This window comes from Paralichthys olivaceus, chromosome 5 (assembly GCF_024713975.1).
Source record: "Paralichthys olivaceus isolate ysfri-2021 chromosome 5, ASM2471397v2, whole genome shotgun sequence".
In the NCBI taxonomy this organism is placed as follows: Eukaryota; Metazoa; Chordata; class Actinopteri; order Pleuronectiformes; family Paralichthyidae; genus Paralichthys; species Paralichthys olivaceus.
Genome location: NC_091097.1, coordinates 16,345,937 through 16,364,357, shown reverse-complemented (window position 1 = coordinate 16,364,357; position 18,421 = coordinate 16,345,937). Strand labels below are relative to the sequence as shown.

General features: G+C 40.4%; 1 protein-coding gene across 1 annotated transcript in view; it reads left to right on the top strand.

The window, feature by feature from the left end:
- The first annotated feature begins 5,490 nt into the window (after positions 1-5,490).
- ighd (immunoglobulin heavy constant delta) overlaps positions 5,491-18,421 on the top strand; it is a 67,977-nt gene continuing 55,046 nt past the window's right edge. The window contains exons 1-2 of the mRNA XM_069525275.1: positions 5,491-5,568; positions 5,659-5,960. Of these exons, the coding sequence (XP_069381376.1) occupies positions 5,526-5,568; positions 5,659-5,960 (345 nt within the window). The 5' untranslated portion in view covers positions 5,491-5,525. The remainder of the gene's footprint in view (positions 5,569-5,658; positions 5,961-18,421) is intronic.

Here is an 18,421-nt window from a genome sequence, read left to right as displayed (position 1 = left end):
CAGTAGCTCTATCTACTACTCTCAGTCAGTCGGCGGCCGGTTCACCATCTCCAGAGACAACAGCAAACAGCAGGTGCATCTGCAGATGAACAGTCTGAAAACAGAAGATTCTGCTGTTTATTATTGTGCTCGACAAATACAATGACTGAAGACAATGGAGCTGCTGAACAAAAACCTCCACAGACCACAAGCAGCAATGGGATCTCAGTGACGTCCGTTTTCCCAAAATCATGAAGTCCTTCACACACTTTACACACCTTCATACCAGCGTTTTAAATATATATAGTATACCAAAATCAATCAAATGTCAGTTTCTGTTCTTGTCTTCTTGATGTTATGTTCCAAACAGTCAGAAGTCATAAATATGGCTTTTGCCATTCTACACTGAAGGCCAATTGATTCTGACCAAGTAGAACAATAATCAACAAGATAATGGTTTCATTCTTTGTTGAAAATGAAGAAGGCAGATGAAGATTTTTGCGTCTGAGTTTCAGGATGACTTGACTGAAAAGTCTCCTAAAGTGTGCTGCAGAGAATCTGTCTGAGGTAAAGTTAGTAATGTTTAGGAAGGTAAGACGAAATGTTCCTTATTTAGCTCTAGTACTGATACAGACAAAACACATACACTCACACCTACTCATGTCAAAAAACATCACCACATATTTGTGCTACAAATCATCCAGAAATCCTTTTCCCTATCCATTCACTTATTTTCTGCATCCTCTTTTCCAAAGAATGTCTTCAGCACTTGAGCATATCCATGGACATATTGTATTTTACATCCATGAGTGTTTCCCAGCATGCACGAGCTTAAAGGCAGGGTAATCTCTTCAAAGTGAATTAGAAACATTCAAACACAATGAAATAAAAAATACATCATATTTTATAGTAAGCAGAGGTGATTCTCTGTCATGTTTTCCCAGAGCTGATCTAATAACACTGAGCAGCCTATTCTATTCTATTACCTCCAGTGACACCATCACTGATGATTGGTAGATTTGATTCTATGCAAACTCACAGACCTTCCTTGTTACTCAACTATAAAAACTTCCCAACAGACTGACAGGGGAGTTGACGGCACGTCAGATTCACCATAAACCATGTTTCCTGTAGCTGTGCTGCTGCTTTTGGCAGCTGGATCATGTGAGTCTCCCTGGATTTGTCAAATAGTCACCACTTTTTCTTTTGCAGGATAACTTCATGATTTATGACAAAACATTCTTCTTTTAACAGATGTGAAGTGTGAAACTTTGACGCAGCCAGCCTCTGTGACTGTGCGGCCAGGTCAACCTCTGACCATCAGCTGTCAGGTCTCTTATTCTGTCAGCAGCTACTACACAGCTTGGATCAGACAGCCTGCAGGAAAAGGACTGGAGTGGATTGGAAGCAGGCGTGCTGGAGGAACTACATACTATAAAGAGTCACTAAAGAACAAGTTCAGTATCGACTTAGACACTTCCAGCAACACAGCGACTCTAAAGGGACAGAACATGCAGCCTGGAGACACTGCTGTGTATTACTGTGCCAGACACACACAATGATACAAACCATCAGCCGACCTGAACAAAAACCCCTCAGTGCCTGAACACTAGTTACATAAAGCCACCAGAGGAGGAGCCCAAAGACTACTGATGATTTCAGACCAGTTTACTGGGACTGTAAAGAGGAATCAGTCCGTTTCATAAAAGTTTCATAATTGCAGGAACTCTTCATCAGTTCACTCATTCCTCCTGCATAACATGTCAAGAAATCACCCACCTTGCTCAATATCAGCAGAATCTCCAAATCTTAAACCCAAGAATGAAGCAGAACTTGATCAAATCATGTCAAAGAGCTTTATCCATCCATCTGTCCTCTTTCTGTACACACTTATATTCTATCATATAGGTGATGGCTTCATGATGTGAAACGTTTTCGCAATGTAAGACGAGAAACAGAACATTCTTATGACAAGAAGAGTTCCTTGTTATGTGATGAATGTACGCTACAATAACATGAAAAACTAATTTTAAAACAATAAAGTGTTCAAGTCTTTATCTTACACGACTTTTTCTTTTCCTGTCGTGGCAGCTAAACACTTCCATGCATTCTGACACATGCTAGAGAGTCATGTATGGAAATGTTGCAGGAATGAGTCCTAAAAGTTGGAAATAAGTTAGGAGTGTATGAGGAAAAGTTATTTCAGCCTCCAACATTGCTCGTATCTGTCAGTCTCCTGCTCAATTCTACCTTACTCATTAACAAGACCCCGAATAATTAAACTCCTTCATTTGGTGTAGAATCTCTGTCCCAACACAAAGAAAGAGATCTGTTGTTTTCTAGCAGAGAACCATGGCCTCAGAGTTAAAGGTGCTGACCCTCATCCCAGCACACATGCAGGTCACAATGTGATGAAGTGAACAGAACCATATCATCTGCAAATAGCAAAGAGGAAATTCTGAGGCCCCCAAAACTGGACACAATCCTCCCCCTGGCTGCATCTTGAACTCATGTGAATCACAAACAGGGCTGGTGAAGAGGGACCTTGGCCGATAGGTCAATGCTCAGTTTGAGTTCCTCCTGAGAATACAGAAGACCAAATGATCACTTCATATTCTACAAGGACGGGATTGTTCTCAGCAATGGCCCTAGAATCTGTATTCCCATCGATAATGGGAAGTTTGTCCAAATCAACTAATCATCTCATTTCACCAGGTACAAATCTGAAATGTTGTCCAAACATTACATGTATGCCTTCATTGTTTCCTGCAAAGCAAAGCTCATGGTTTCATCAGCCTTACAATGTGATTTCAATGTGTTAAAACTGAGTAAATAATGAAATCAAAATACATCATATTTTATAGTAAGCAGAGGTGATTCTCTGTCATGTTTTCCCAGAGCTGATCTAATAACACTGAGCAGCCTATTTTATTCTATTACCTCCAGTGACACCATCACTGATGATTGGTAGATTTGATTCTATGCAAACTCACAGACCTTCCTTGTTACTCAACTATAAAAACTTCCCAACAGACTGACAGGGGAGTTGACGGCACGTCAGATTCACCATAAACCATGTTTCCTGTAGCTGTGCTGCTGCTTTTGGCAGCTGGATCATGTGAGTCTCCCTGGATTTGTCATATAGTCACCACTTTTTCTTTTGCAGGATAACTTCATGATGTATGACTAAACATTCTTCTTTTAACAGATGTGAAGTGTGAAACTTTGACGCAGCCAGCCTCTGTGACTGTGCAGCCAGGTCGACCTCTGACCATCAGCTGTCAGGTCTCTTATTCTCTTAGCTACTGGACAGCTTGGATCAGACAGCCTGCAGGAAAAGGACTGGAGTGGATTGGGATGAGAGATACAGGATCTTCATACTATAAAGAGTCACTAAAGAACAAGTTCAGCATCGACTTAGACACTTCCAGCAACACAGTGACTCTAAAGGGACAGAACATGCAGCCTGGAGACACTGCTGTGTATTACTGTGCCAGAGACACAATGATACAAACCATCAGCCGACCTGAACAAAAACCCCTCAGTGCCTGAACACTAGTTACATGAAGCCACCAGAGGAGGAGCCCAAAGACTACTGATGATTTCAGACCAGTTTACTGGGACTGTAAAGAGGAATCAGACATTGGTCTTTACGTCATTTAACAGTAACTATTTAAACCACTTTTAATACTCTGACATCACAGTGACTGACATGTCAGGTTGTATAATTTCAGTTTATAATAAATAATAATAAACATACAAGGAATTATGTTTTCTTAAGGTCTCAAAATTCACAAGTTACTCTGTGAGATTTCTTTTTTATAAAACCGATGAATGTAAGATAATAAAGTTTACGTGATTTTTCAGAAGAAAAATTTACAACAATTGATGAGAAATTACCATAATTTACTTTCATCTGTGACTAAAAGAGACAAAATGACCGATACAACACACCCACACATGTAAATATATACATATAAATATATATAAAAAACTTTATTTCATCTTTTAGTTTTTTAGTTGAGTTGATGCAAATGATCTGATCTCTTCCATCTCTACATATGTGTTGGAGATTGAAGGACATAGACACTGACAGACACACTGTAGACCGGACAGAGACACTTTGCTTTTACGATGATTGGACCTGATTATTTAGTAGCTTTTCTGATCCTGTCCATTGCCTGGGATGGTAAGAACAGAAACTTCTTTGCTGACGGACCTCCTGATAAAGATAACATGCCTGTGTCTCAGTGGCTAACAAGTTGTTGGAATTTCTCAAGGTACTAACGGGCAAACGCTGACTGAGTCTGGACAGACGGTTAAAGGGCCTGGAGATTCCCACACACTGACCTGCACATATTCTGGGTTTGGTGGTAATTACTGGAACGCTTGGATCAGGCAGGCTGCTGGAAAAGGACTAGAGTGGGTTGGTACTATCAGTGACGGCAGTAGCTCTATCTACTACTCTCAGTCAGTCCGCGGCTGGTTCACCATCTCCAGAGACAACAGCAAACAGCAGGTGCATCTGCAGATGAACAGTCTGAAAACAGAAGATTCTGCTGTTTATTATTGTGCTCGACAAATACAATGACTGAAGACAATGGAGCTGCTGAACAAAAACCTCCACAGACCACAAGCAGCAATGTGATCTCAGTGACGTCCGTTTTCCCAAAATCATGAAGTCCTTCACACACTTTACACACCTTCATACCAGCGTTTTAAATATATATAGTATACCAAAATCAATCATATGTCATTTTTTGTTCTTGTCTTCTTGATGTTACGTTCCAAACAGTCAGAAGTCAGAAATATGGTATTTGCCATTCTACACTGAAGGCCAATTGATCCTGACCAAGTAGAACAATAATCAACAAGATAATGGTTTCATTCTTTGTTGAAAATGAAGAAGGCAGATGAAGATTTTTGCTTCTGAGTTTCAGGATGACTTGACTGAAAAGTCTCCTAAAGTGTGCTGCAGAGAATCTGTCTGAGGTAAAGTTAGTAACATTTAGGAAGGTAAGACGAAATGTTCCTTATTTAGCTCTAGTACTGATAAAGACAAAACACATAGACTCACACCTACTCATGTCAAAAAACATCACCACATATTTGTGCTACAAATCATCCAGAAATCCTTTTCCCTATCCATTCACTTATTTTCTGCATCCTCTTTTCCAAAGAATGTCGTCAGCACTTGAGCATATCCATGGACATACTGTATTTTACATCCATGAGTGTTTCCCAGCATGCACAAGCTTAAAGGCAGGGTAATCTCTTCAAAGTGAATTAGAAACATTCAGATCCAACGAAATAAAAAATACATCATATTTTATAGTAAGCACAGGTGATTCTCTGTCATGTTTTCCCAGAGCTGATCTAATAACACTGAGCAGCCTATTCTATTCTATTACCTCCAGTGACACCATCAGTGATGATTAGTAGATTTGATTCTATGCAAACTCACAGACCTTCCTTGTTACTCAACTATAAAAACTTCCCAACAGACTGACAGGGGAGTTGACGGCACGTCAGATTCACCATAAACCATGTTTCCTGTAGCTGTGCTGCTGCTTTTGGCAGCTGGATCATGTGAGTCTCCCTGGATTTGTCATATAGTCACCACTTTTTCTTTTGCAGGATAACTTCATGATTTATGACTAAACATTCTTCTTTCAACAGATGTGAAGTGTGAAACTTTGACGCAGCCAGCCTCTGTGACTGTGCAGCCAGGTCAACCTCTGACCATCAGCTGTCAGGTCTCTTATTCTGTCAGCAGCTACGGCACAGCTTGGATCAGACAGCCTGCAGGAAAAGGACTGGAGTGGATTGGAAGACAGCGTGATGGATACAACCCAACCTATAAAGAGTCACTAAAGAACAAGTTCAGTATTGACTTAGACACTTCCAGCAACACAGCGACTCTAAAGGGACAGAACATGCAGCCTGGAGACACTGCTGTGTATTACTGTGCCAGAGACACAATGATACAAACCATCAGCCGACCTGAACAAAAACCCCTCAGTGCCTGAACACTAGTTACATGAAGCCACCAGAGGAGGAGCCCAAAGACTACTGATGATTTCAGACCAGTTTACTGGGACTGTAAAGAGGAATCAGTCCGTTTCATAAAAGTTTCATAATTGCAGGAACTCTTCATCAGTTCACTCATTCCTCCTGCATAACATGTCAAGAAATCACCCACCTTGCTCAATATCAGCAGAATCTCCAAATCTTAAAACCAAGAATGAAGCAGAACTTGATCAAATCATGTCAAAGAGCTTTATCCATCCATCTGTCCTCTTTCTGCACACACTTATATTCTATCATATAGGTGATGGCATCATGATGTGAAACGTTTTTGCAATGTAAGACGATAAACAGAACATTCTTATGACAAGAAGAGTTCCTTGTTATGTGATGAATGTACGCTACAATAACATGAAAAACATATTTATATAACAATAACATGTTCAAGTCTTTATCTTACACGTCTTTCTCTTTTCCTGTCGTGGCAGCTAAACACTTCCATGCATTCTGACACATGCCAGAGAGTCATGTATGGAAATGTTGCAGGAATGAGTCCTAAAAGTTGGAAATAAGTTAGGAGTGTATGAGGAAAAGTTATTTCAGCCTCCAACATTGCTCGTATCTGTCAGTCTCCTGCTCAATTCTACCTTACTCATTGACAAGACCCCGAATAATTAAACTCCTTCATTTGGTTTAGAATTCAATTCAATTCGATTCAATTTTATTTGTATAGCGCCAAATCACAATATACATTATCTCAAGGCACTTTACATAGAAGCTCAGGACCTTAAAATCTAAATATAGAGAAACCCAACAGTTCCCACAATGAGCAAGCACTTTGGCGACTGTGGAGAGGAAAAACTCCCTCATTAACAGGGAGAAACCTCTAGCAGAACCAGGCTTAATGTGGGCGGTCATCTGCCTCGACCGGTTGGGGTGAGCAAAGAAAACGGGGGAAGGAGATGAGAGATGGGTGGAAAAGAGGGGAGAGAAGAGAGAGGGATAGTGGGGAGGGGGAAGTAGGGGAGAGAAAGACCAGGGACACTTGAGCGCCATCAGGTATCAGATCTGACTAGTTAAAAAGTGAACAACAGTGTAAAGACTATTAATTATTGTGGATAACAGACACATTTGATATCATAATGAATTACTGCGATATTGTAATTAGTAATAGGAGAAGTTGTTGTCCTGAGGTTCTGGGGTCAGAGATATCTGAAATGAGAGAGAAAAAGAGAGAGAGAGACTATGAGAGTACAAAGTGAAATAGTCATTGACATGTATTAAAATAAATAAATGAGTGAATGTGGGGGGGCAGAGAGACAGAGAGAAGTGGAGAGGTGCTCAGTGGATGATGGGAGTTCCCCCAGCAGTCTAGACCGATAGCAGAATAACTAAGTGATGGTTCAGGACTCACCTGATCCAGAACTAACTATAGGCTTTATCAAAAAGGAACGTTTTAAGTTTAACTTTAAATGCTGAGATGGTGTCTGCCTCCCGAACCCAGAGTGGGAGCTGGTTCCACAGGAGAGGAGCCTGGTAGCTGAATGCTCTACCTCCTGTTCTACTCTTACAGACTCTTGGAACCACAAGAGAGCCTGTGTTTTGAGAACGAAGTGATCTATTTGGATAATATGGTGTTATCAAGTCTTTGATATATGAAGGGGTTTGATTATTAAGGGCTTTAAATGTGAGGAGCAGGATTTTGAAATCTATTCAGAATTTTACAGGGAGCCAATGTAGAGAAGCTAAGACAGGAGTAATACGATCTCTCCTTCTAGTTCCTGTCAGCGCTCGTGCTGCGGCATTTTGGACCAACTGGAGACTTTTTACTGATTTCCTGGGGCATCCTGACAATAAGGAATTACAATAATCTGGTCTAGAGGTAACAAATGCGTGGACTAGTTTTTCAGCATCCTTCTGAGACAGGATGTTTCTAATTTTGTTAATATTGCACAGGTAGAAGAAAGCTGTCCGAGAGACTTGTTTTATGTGTTGGTCAAATGACATGTCCTGGTCAAACATAACTCCAAGGTTCCTCACAGTTGAGCTGGGGGCCAAGCTGACACCATCCAATGTAACTATCTGTTCAGACAGTGATTCTCTAAGATGTTTAGGGCCAATTACAACGACCTCAGTTTTGTCTGAATTTAGAAGTAAGACGTTTTGGGTCATCCAGGCCTTGATGTTCTTGAGACATTCCTGAAGTTGAACTAAGTGATTAGATTCATCATGCCTCAGAGAAATGTACAGCTGGGTGTCATCTGCGTAACAATGGTAGTGTATGTGGTGCTTTCTCATGATGTTGCCTAAGGGGAGCATGTATAAGGTGAAGAGTATTGGTCCAAGAACAGAACCTTGTGGAACTCCATGACTAACTTGCATGTGCATGGAGGGGTCATTGTTGATGTTAACAAATTGAAATCTATCTGATAAATATGATTTAAACCAGTGTAGTGCAGTTCCTCTGATCCCTATATGTTGTTCTAGTCTCTGTAACAGGATCTTGTGATCTATGGTGTCAAATGCTGCACTAAGATCCAACAGGACGAGTACAGAGACAAGTCCATCATCTGAAGCCAGAAAAAGGTCATTAGTGACTTTCAATAGTGCTGTTTCTGTGCTGTGATGGATTCTAAATCCTGACTGAAATTTGTCCAGCAAACCGTTACTATCTAAGTAATCACACAGCTGATTAGCAACAGCTTTTTCTATGATTTTTGAAATGAAGGGCAGGTTTGATATGGGTCCATAATTAGCTAAAACCTCTGGATCAAGTATAGGCTTTTTAAGCAGAGGTTTAATAACAGCTACCTTAAAGGCTTGAGGTACATAGCCTGTTAATAAAGACATGTTAATCTGATTTAATATGGAACTGTCAATCAGCTGGAACATTTCCTTAAAAAGTCCAGTTGGGACAGAGTCTAATTGACAAGTTGTTGGTTTACATGATGAAACTAATGAGGTCAGTTCAGGAAGGTCAATAGAATAAAATTGGTTCAAACATAAATCTGAATCTCCGTCCCAACACAAAGAAAGAGATCTGTTGTTTTCTAGCAGAGAACCATGGCCTCAGAGTTAAAGGTGCTGACCCTCATCCCAGCACACATGCAGGTCACAATGTGATGAAGTGAACAGAACCATATCATCTGCAAATAGCAAAGAGGAAATTCTGAGGCCCCCAAAACTGGACACAATCCTCCCCCTGGCTGCATCTTGAACTCATGTGAATCACAAACAGGGCTGGTGAAGAGGGACCTTGGCCTATAGGTCAATGCTCAGTTTGACTTCCTCCTGAGAATACAGAAGACTAAATGATCACTTCATATTCTACAAGGACGGGATTGTTCTTAGCAATGGCCCTAGAATCTGTATTCCCATCGATAATGGGAAGTTTGTCCAAATCATCTAATCATCTCATTTCACCAGGTAAAAAATCTGAAATGTTGTCCAAACATTACATGTATGCCTTCATTGTTTCCTGCAAAGCAAAGCTCATGGTTTCATCAGCCTTACAATGTGATTTCAATGTGTTAAAACTGAGTAAATAATGAAATCAAAATACATCATGTTTTATAGTAAGCAGAGGTGATTCTCTGTCATGTTTTCCCAGGGCTGATCTAATAACACTGAGCAGCCTATTCTATTCTATTACCTCCAGTGACACCATCACTGATGATTGGTAGATTTGATTCTATGCAAACTCACAGACCTTCCTTGTTACTCAACTATAAAAACTTCCCAACAGACTGACAGGGGAGTTGACGGCAAGTCAGATTCACCATAAACCATGTTTCCTGTAGCTGTGCTGCTGCTTTTGGCAGCTGGATCATGTGAGTCTCCCTGGATTTGTCATATAGTCACCACTTTTTCTTTTGCAGGATAACTTCATGATTTATGACTAAACATTCTTCTTTTAACAGATGTGAAGTGTGAAACTTTGACGCAGCCAGCCTCTGTGACTGTGCAGCCAGGTCAACCTCTGACCATCAGCTGTCAGGTCTCGTATTCTATGAGCAGCTACTGGACAGCTTGGATCAGACAGCCTGCAGGAAAAGGACTGGAGTGGATTGGGGTGAAATCTACAGGATCTTCATACTATAAAGAGTCACTAAAGAACAAGTTCAGTATCGACTTAGACACTTCCAGCAACACAGCGACTCTAAAGGGACAGAACATGCAGCCTGGAGACACTGCTGTGTATTACTGTGCCGGAGACACACAATGATACAAACCATCAGCCGACCTGAACAAAAACCCCTCAGTGCCTGAACACTAGTTACATGAAGCCACCAGAGGAGGAGCCCAAAGACTACTGATGATTTCAGACCAGTTTACTGGGACTGTAAAGAGGAATCAGACATTGGTCTTAACGTCATTTAACAGCAACTATTTAAACCACTTTTAATACTCTGACATCACAGTGACTGACATGTCAGGTTGTATAATTTCAGTTTATAATAAATAATAATAAACATACAAGGAATTATGTTTTCTCAAGGTCTCAAAATTCACAAGATACTCTGTGAGATTTCTTTTTTACAAAATCAATGAATGTAAGATAATAAAGTTTATGTGATTTTTCAGAAGAAACATTTATACAACAATTGATGACAAATTACCATCATTTACTTTCATCTGTGACTAAAAGAGACAGAATGACCGATACAACACACCCACACATGTAAATATATACATATAAATATATATAAAAAACTTTATTTCATCTTTTAGTTTTTTAGTTGAGTTGATGCAAATGATCTGATCTCTTCCATCTCTACATATGTGTTGGAGACTGAAGGACGGAGACACTGACAGACACAATGTAGACCGGACAGAGACACTTTGCTTTTACGATGATTGGACCTGATTATTTAGTAGCTTTTCTGATCCTGTCCATTGCCTGGGATGGTAAGAACAGCCACTTCTTTGCTGACGGACCTCCTGAGAAAGATAACATGCCTGTGTCTCAGTGGCTAACAAGTTGTTGGAATTTCTCGAGGTACTAACGGGCAAACGCTGACTGAGTCTGGACCGACGGTTAAAGGGCCTGGAGATTCCCACACACTGACCTGCACATATTCTGGGTTTGGTGGTAATTACTGGAACGCTTGGATCAGGCAGGCTGCTGGAAAAGGACTAGAGTGGGTTGTTACTATCAGTGACGGCAGTAGCTCTATCTACTACTCTCAGTCAGTCTGTGGCCGGTTCACCATCTCCAGAGACAACAGCAAACAGCAGGTGCATCTGCAGATGAACAGTCTGAAAACAGAAGATTCTGCTGTTTATTATTGTGCTCGACAAATACAATGACTGAAGACAATGGAGCTGCTGAACGAAAACCTCCACAGACCACAAGCAGCAATGTGATCTCAGTGACGTCCGTTTTCCCAAAATCATGAAGTCCTTCACACACTTTACACACCTTCATACCAGCGTTTTAAATATATAGTATATCAAAATCAATCAAATGTCAGTTTTTGTTCTTGTCTTCTTGATGTTACGTTCCAAACAGTCAGAAGTCAGAAATATGGCTTTTGCCATTCTACACTGAAGGCCAATTGATCCTGACCAAGTAGAACAATAATCAACAAGATAATGGTTTCATTCTTTGTTGAAAATGAAGAAGGCAGATGAAGATTTTTGCTTCTGAGTTTCAGGATGACTTGACTGAAAAGTCTCCTAAAGTGTGCTGCAGAGAATCTGTCTGAGGTAAAGTTAGTTCTATTTAGGAAGGTAAGACGAAATGTTCCTTATTTAGCTCTAGTACTGATAAACACAAAACACATACACTCACACCTACTCATGTCAAAAACCATCACCACATATTTGTGCTACAGATCATCCTGAAATCCTTTTCCCTATCCATTCACTTATTTTCTGCATCCTCTTTTCCAAAGAATGTCTTCAGCACTTGAGCATATCCATGGACATACTGTATTTTACATCCATGAGTGTTTCCCAGCATGTACGAGCTTAAAGGCAGGGTAATCTCTTCAAAGTCAATTATAAACATTCAGATACAACGAAATAAAAAATACATCATATTTTATAGTAAGCAGAGGTGATTCTCTGTCATGTTTTCCGAGAGCTGATCTAATAACACTGAGCAGCCTATTTTATTCTATTACCTCCAGTGACACCATCACTGATGATTGGTAGATTTGATTCTATGCAAACTCACAGACCTTCCTTGTTACTCAACTATAAAAACTTCCCAACAGACTGACAGGGGAGTTGACGGCACGTCAGATTCACCATAAACGATGTCTCCTGTAGCTGTGCTGCTGCTTTTGGCAGCTGGATCATGTGAGTCTCCCTGGATTTGTCATATAGTCACCACTTTTTCTTTTGCAGGATAACTTCATGATTTATGACAAAACATTCTTCTTTTAACAGATGTGAAGTGTGAAACTTTGACGCAGCCAGCCTCTGTGACTGTGCAGCCAGGTCAACCTCTGACCATCAGCTGTCAGGTCTCTTATTCTGTAAGCGGCTACTACACAGCTTGGATCAGACAGCCTGCAGGAAAAGGACTGGAGTGGATTGGGATGAAATCTACAGGATATACATTCTATAAAGAGTCACTAAAGAACAAGTTCAGTATCGACTTAGACACTTCCAGCAACACAGCGACTCTAAAGGGACAGAACATGCAGCCTGGAGACACTGCTGTGTATTACTGTGCCAGAGACACAATGATACAAACCCTCAGCCGACCTGAACAAAAACCCCTCAGTGCCTGAACACTAGTTACATGAAGCCACCAGAGGAGGAGCCCAAAGACTACTGATGATTTCAGACCAGTTTACTGGGACTGTAAAGAGGAATCAGTCTGTTTCATAAAAGTTTCATAATTGCAGGAACTCTTCATCAGTTCACTCATTCCTCCTGCATAACATGTCAAGAAATCACCCACCTTGCTCTATATCAGCAGAATCTCCAAATCTTAAACCCAAGAATGAAGCAGAACTTGATCAAATCATGTCAAAGAGCTTTATTCATCCATCTGTCCTCTTTCTGCACACACTTATATTCTATCATATAGGTGATGGCTTCATGATGTGAAACGTTTTCGCAATGTAAGACGATAAACAGAACATTCTTATGACAAGAAGAGTTCCTTGTTATGTGATGAATGTACGCTACAATAACATGAAAAACATATTTTTATAACAATAACATGTTCAAGTCTTTATCTTACACGTCTTTTTCTTTTCCTGTTGTGGCAGCTAAACACTTCCATGCATTCTGACACATGCTAGAGAGTCATGTATGGAAATGTTGCAGGAATGAGTCCTAAAAGTTGGAAATAAGTTAGGAGTGTACGAGGAAAAGTTATTACAGACTCCAACATTGCTCGTATCTGTCAGTCTCCTGCTCAGTTCTACCTTACTCATTAACAAGACCCCGAATAATTAAACTCCTTCATTTGGTGTAGAATCTCCGTCCCAACACAAAGAAAGAGATCTGTTGTTTTCTAGCAGAGAACCATGGCCTCAGAGTTAAAGGTGCTGACCCTCATCCCAGCACACATGCAGGTCACAATGTGATGAAGTGAACAGAACCATATCATCTGCAAATAGCAAAGAGGAAATTCTGAGGCCCCCAAAACTGGACACAATCCTCCCCCTGGCTGCATCTTGAACTCATGTGAATCACAAACAGGGCTGGTGAAGAGGGACCTTGGCCTATAGGTCAATGCTCAGTCTGACTTCCTCCTGAGAATACAGAAGACTAAATGATCACTTCATATTCTACAAGGACGGGATTGTTCTCAGCAATGGCCCTAGAATCTGTATTCCCATCGATAATGGGAAGTTTGTCCAAATCATCTAATCATCTCATTTCACCAGGTACAAATCTGAAATGTTGTCCAAACATTACATGTATGCCTTCATTGTTTCCTGCAAAGCAAAGCTCATGGTTTCATCAGCCTTACAATGTGATTTCAATGTGTTAAAACTGAGTAAATAATGAAATCAAAATACATCATATTTTATAGTAAGCAGAGGTGATTCTCTGTCATGTTTTCCCAGAGCTGATCTAATAACACTGAGCAGCCTATTCTATTCTATTACCTCCAGTGACACCATCACTGATGATTGGTAGATTTGATTCTATGCAAACTCACAGACCTTCCTTGTTACTCAACTATAAAAACTTCCCAACAGACTGACAGGGGAGTTGACGGCACGTCAGATTCACCATAAACCATGTTTCCTGTAGCTGTGCTGCTGCTTTTGGCAGCTGGATCATGTGAGTCTCCCTGGATTTGTCATAGTCACCACTTTTTCTTTTGCAGGATAACTTCATAATTTATGACTAAACATTTTTCTTTTAACAGATGTGAAGTGTGAAACTTTGACGCAGCCAGCCTCTGTGACTGTGCAGCAAGGTCAACCTCTGACCATCAGCTGTCAGGTCTCTTATTCTTTTAGCAGCTACGGCTCAACTTGGATCAGACAGCCTGCAGGAAAAGGACTGGAGTGGATTGGAAGCACGCGTTATGGATACAGCACATACTATAAAGAGTCACTAAGGAACAAGTTCGGTATCCACTTGAACTATTCCAGCAACACAGCGACTCTAAAGGGACAGAACATGCAGCCTGGAGACACTGCTGTGTATTACTGTGCCAGAGACACACAATGATACAAACCATCAGCCGACCTGAACAAAAACCCCTCAGTGCCTGAACACTAGTTACATGAAGCCACCAGAGGAGGAGCCCAAAGACTACTGATGATTTCAGACCAGTTTACTGGGACTGTAAAGAGGAATAAGACATTGGTCTTAACGTCATTTAACAGTAACTATTTAAACCACTTTTAATACTCTGACATCACAGTGACTGACATGTCAGGTTGTATAATTTCAGTTTATAATAAATAATAATAAAACATACAAGGAATTATCTTTTCTTAAGGTTTTAAAAATTCACAAGTTACTCTGTGAGATTTCTTTTTTATAAAACCGATGAATGTAAGATAATAAAGTTTACGTGATTTTTCCGAAGAAACATTTACAACAATTGATGAGAAATTACCATAATTTACTTTCATCTGTGACTAAAAGAGACAAAATGACCGATACAACACACCCACACATGTAAATATATACATATAAATATATATAAAAAACTTTATTTCATCTTTTAGTTTTTTAGTTGAGTTGATGCAAATGATCTGATCTCTTCCATCTCTACATATGTGTTGGAGACTGAAGGACGGAGACACTGACAGACACACTGTAGACCGGACAGAGACACTTTGCCTTCACGATGATTGGACCTGATTATTTAGTAGCTTTTCTGATCCTGTCCATTGCTTGGGATGGTAAGAACAGCAACTTCTTTGCTGACGGACCTCCTGATAAAGATAACATGCCTGTGTCTCAGTGGCTAACAAGTTGTTGGAATTTCTCGAGGTACTAACGGGCAAACGCTGGCTGAGTCTGGACCGGCGGTTAAAGGGCCTGGAGATTCCCACACACTGACCTGCACATATTCTGGGTTTGGTGGTAATTACTGGAACGCTTGGATCAGGCAGGCTGCTGGAAAAGGACTAGAGTGGGTTGGTACTATCAGTGACGGCAGTAGCTCTATCTACTACTCTCAGTCAGTCCGCGGCCGGTTCACCATCTCCAGAGACAACAGCAAACAGCAGGTGCATCTGCAGATGAACAGTCTGAAAACAGAAGATTCTGCTGTTTATTATTGTGCTCGACAAATACAATGACTGAAGACAATGGAGCTAATGAACGAAAACCTCCATGACCACAAGCAGCAATGTGATCTCAGAGACGTCCGTTTCCCCAAAATCATGAAGTCCTTCACACACTTTACACACCTTCATACCAGCGTTTTAAATATATATAGTATACCAAAATCAATCAAATGTCAGTTTTTGTTCTTGTCTTCTTGATGTTACGTTCCAAACAGTCAGAAGTCAGAAATATGGCTTTTGCCATTCTACACTGAAGGCCAATTGATCCTGACCAAGTAGAACAATAATCAACAAGATAATGGTTTCATTCTTTGTTGAAAATGAAGAAGGCAGATGAAGATTTTTGCGTCTGAGTTTCAGGATGACTTGACTGAAAAGTCTCCTAAAGTGTGCTGCAGAGAATCTGTCTGAGGTAAAGTTAGTAACATTTAGGAAGGTAAGACGAAATGTTCCTTATTTAGCTCTAGTACTGATAAAGACAAAACACATACACTCACACCTACTCATGTCAAAAAACATCACCACATATTTGTGCTACAAATCATCCAGAAATCCTTTTCCCTATCCATTCACTTATTTTCTGCATCCTCTTTTCCAAAAAATGTCTTCAGCACTTGAGCATATCCATGGACATACTGTATTTTACATCCATGAGTGTTTCCCAGCATGTACGAGCTTAAAGGCAGGGTAATCTCTTCAAAGTGAATTAGAAACATTCAGATCCAACGAAATAAAAAATACATCATGTTTTATAGTAAGCAGAGGTGATTCTCTGTCATGTTTTCCCAGAGCTGATCTAATAACACTGAGCAGCCTATTCTATTTTATTACCTCCAGTGACACCATCACTGATGATTCATAGATTTGATTCTATGCAAACTCACAGACCTTCCTTGTTACTCAACTATAAAAACTTCCCAACAGACTGACAGGGGAGTTGACGGCACGTCAGATTCACCATAAACCATGTTTCCTGTAGCTGTGCTGCTGCTTTTGGCAGCTGGATCATGTGAGTCTCCCTGGATTTGTCATATAGTCACCACTTTTTCTTTTGCAGGATAACTTCATGATTTATGACTAAACATTCTTCTTTTAACAGATGTGAAGTGTGAAACTTTGATGCAGCCAGCCTCTGTGACTGTGCAGCCAGGTCAACCTCTGACCATCAGCTGTCAGGTCTCTTATTCTGTCAGCAGCTATGGGACAGCTTGGATCAGACAGCCTGCAGGAAAAGGACTGGAGTGGATTGGGGTGAAATATACAGGATCTTCATACTATAAAGAGTCACTAAAGAACAAGTTCAGTATCGACTTAGACACTTCCAGCAACACAGTGACTCTAAAGGGACAGAACATGCAGCCTGGAGACACTGCTGTGTATTACTGTGCCAGAGACACAATGATACAAACCATCAGCCGACCTGAACAAAAACCCCTCAGTGCCTGAACACTAGTTACATGAAGCCACCAGAGGAGGAGCCCAAAGACTACTGATGATTTCAGACCAGTTTACTGGGACTGTAAAGAGGAATCAGACATTGGTCTTAACGTCATTTAACAGCAACTATTTAAACCACTTTTAATACTCTGACATCACAGTGACTGACATGTCAGGTTGTATAATTTCAGTTTATAATAAATAATAATAAACATACAAGGAATTATGTTTTCTCAAGGTCTCAAAATTCACAAGTTACTCTGTGAGATTTCTTTTTTACAAAATCAATGAATGTAAGATAATAAAGTTTATGTGATTTTTCAGAAGAAAAATTTACAACAATTGATGAGAAATTACCATAATTTACTTTCATCTGTGACTAAAAGAGACAGAATGACCGATACAACACACCCACACATGTAAATATATACATATAAATATATATAAAAAACTTTATTTCATCTTTTAGTTTTTTAGTTGAGTTGATGCAAATGATCTGATCTCTTCCATCTCTACATATGTGTTGGAGACTGAAGGACGGAGACACTGACAGACACACTGTAGACCGGACAGAGACACTTTGCTTTTACGATGATTGGACCTGATTATTTAGTAGCTTTTCTAATCCTGTCCATTGCCTGGGATGGTAAGAACAGCAACTTCTTTGCTGACGGACCTCCTGATAAAGATAACATGCCTGTGTCTCAGTGGCTAACAAGTTGTTGGAATTTCTCGAGGTACTAACGGGCAAACGCTGACTGAGTCTGGACCGGCGGTTAAAGGGCCTGGAGATTCCCACACACTGACCTGCACATATTCTGGGTTCGGTGGTAATTACTGGAACGCTTGGATCAGGCAGGCTGCTGGAAAAGGACTAGAGTGGGTTGGTACTATCAGTGACGGCAGTAGCTCTATCTACTACTCTCAGTCAGTCCGCGGCCGGTTCACCATCTCCAGAGACAACAGCAAACAGCAGGTGCATCTGCAGATGAACAGTCTGAAAACAGAAGATTCTGCTGTTTATTATTGTGCTCGACAAATACAATGACTGAAGACAATGGAGCTGCTGAACAAAAACCTCCACAGACCACAAGCAGCAATGTGATCTCAGAGACGTCCGTTTTCCCAAAATCATGAAGTCCTTCACACACTTTACACACCTTCATACCAGCATTTTAAATATATATAGTATACCAAAATCAATCAAATGTCAGTTTCTGTTCTTGTCTTCTTGATGTTACGTTCCAAACAGT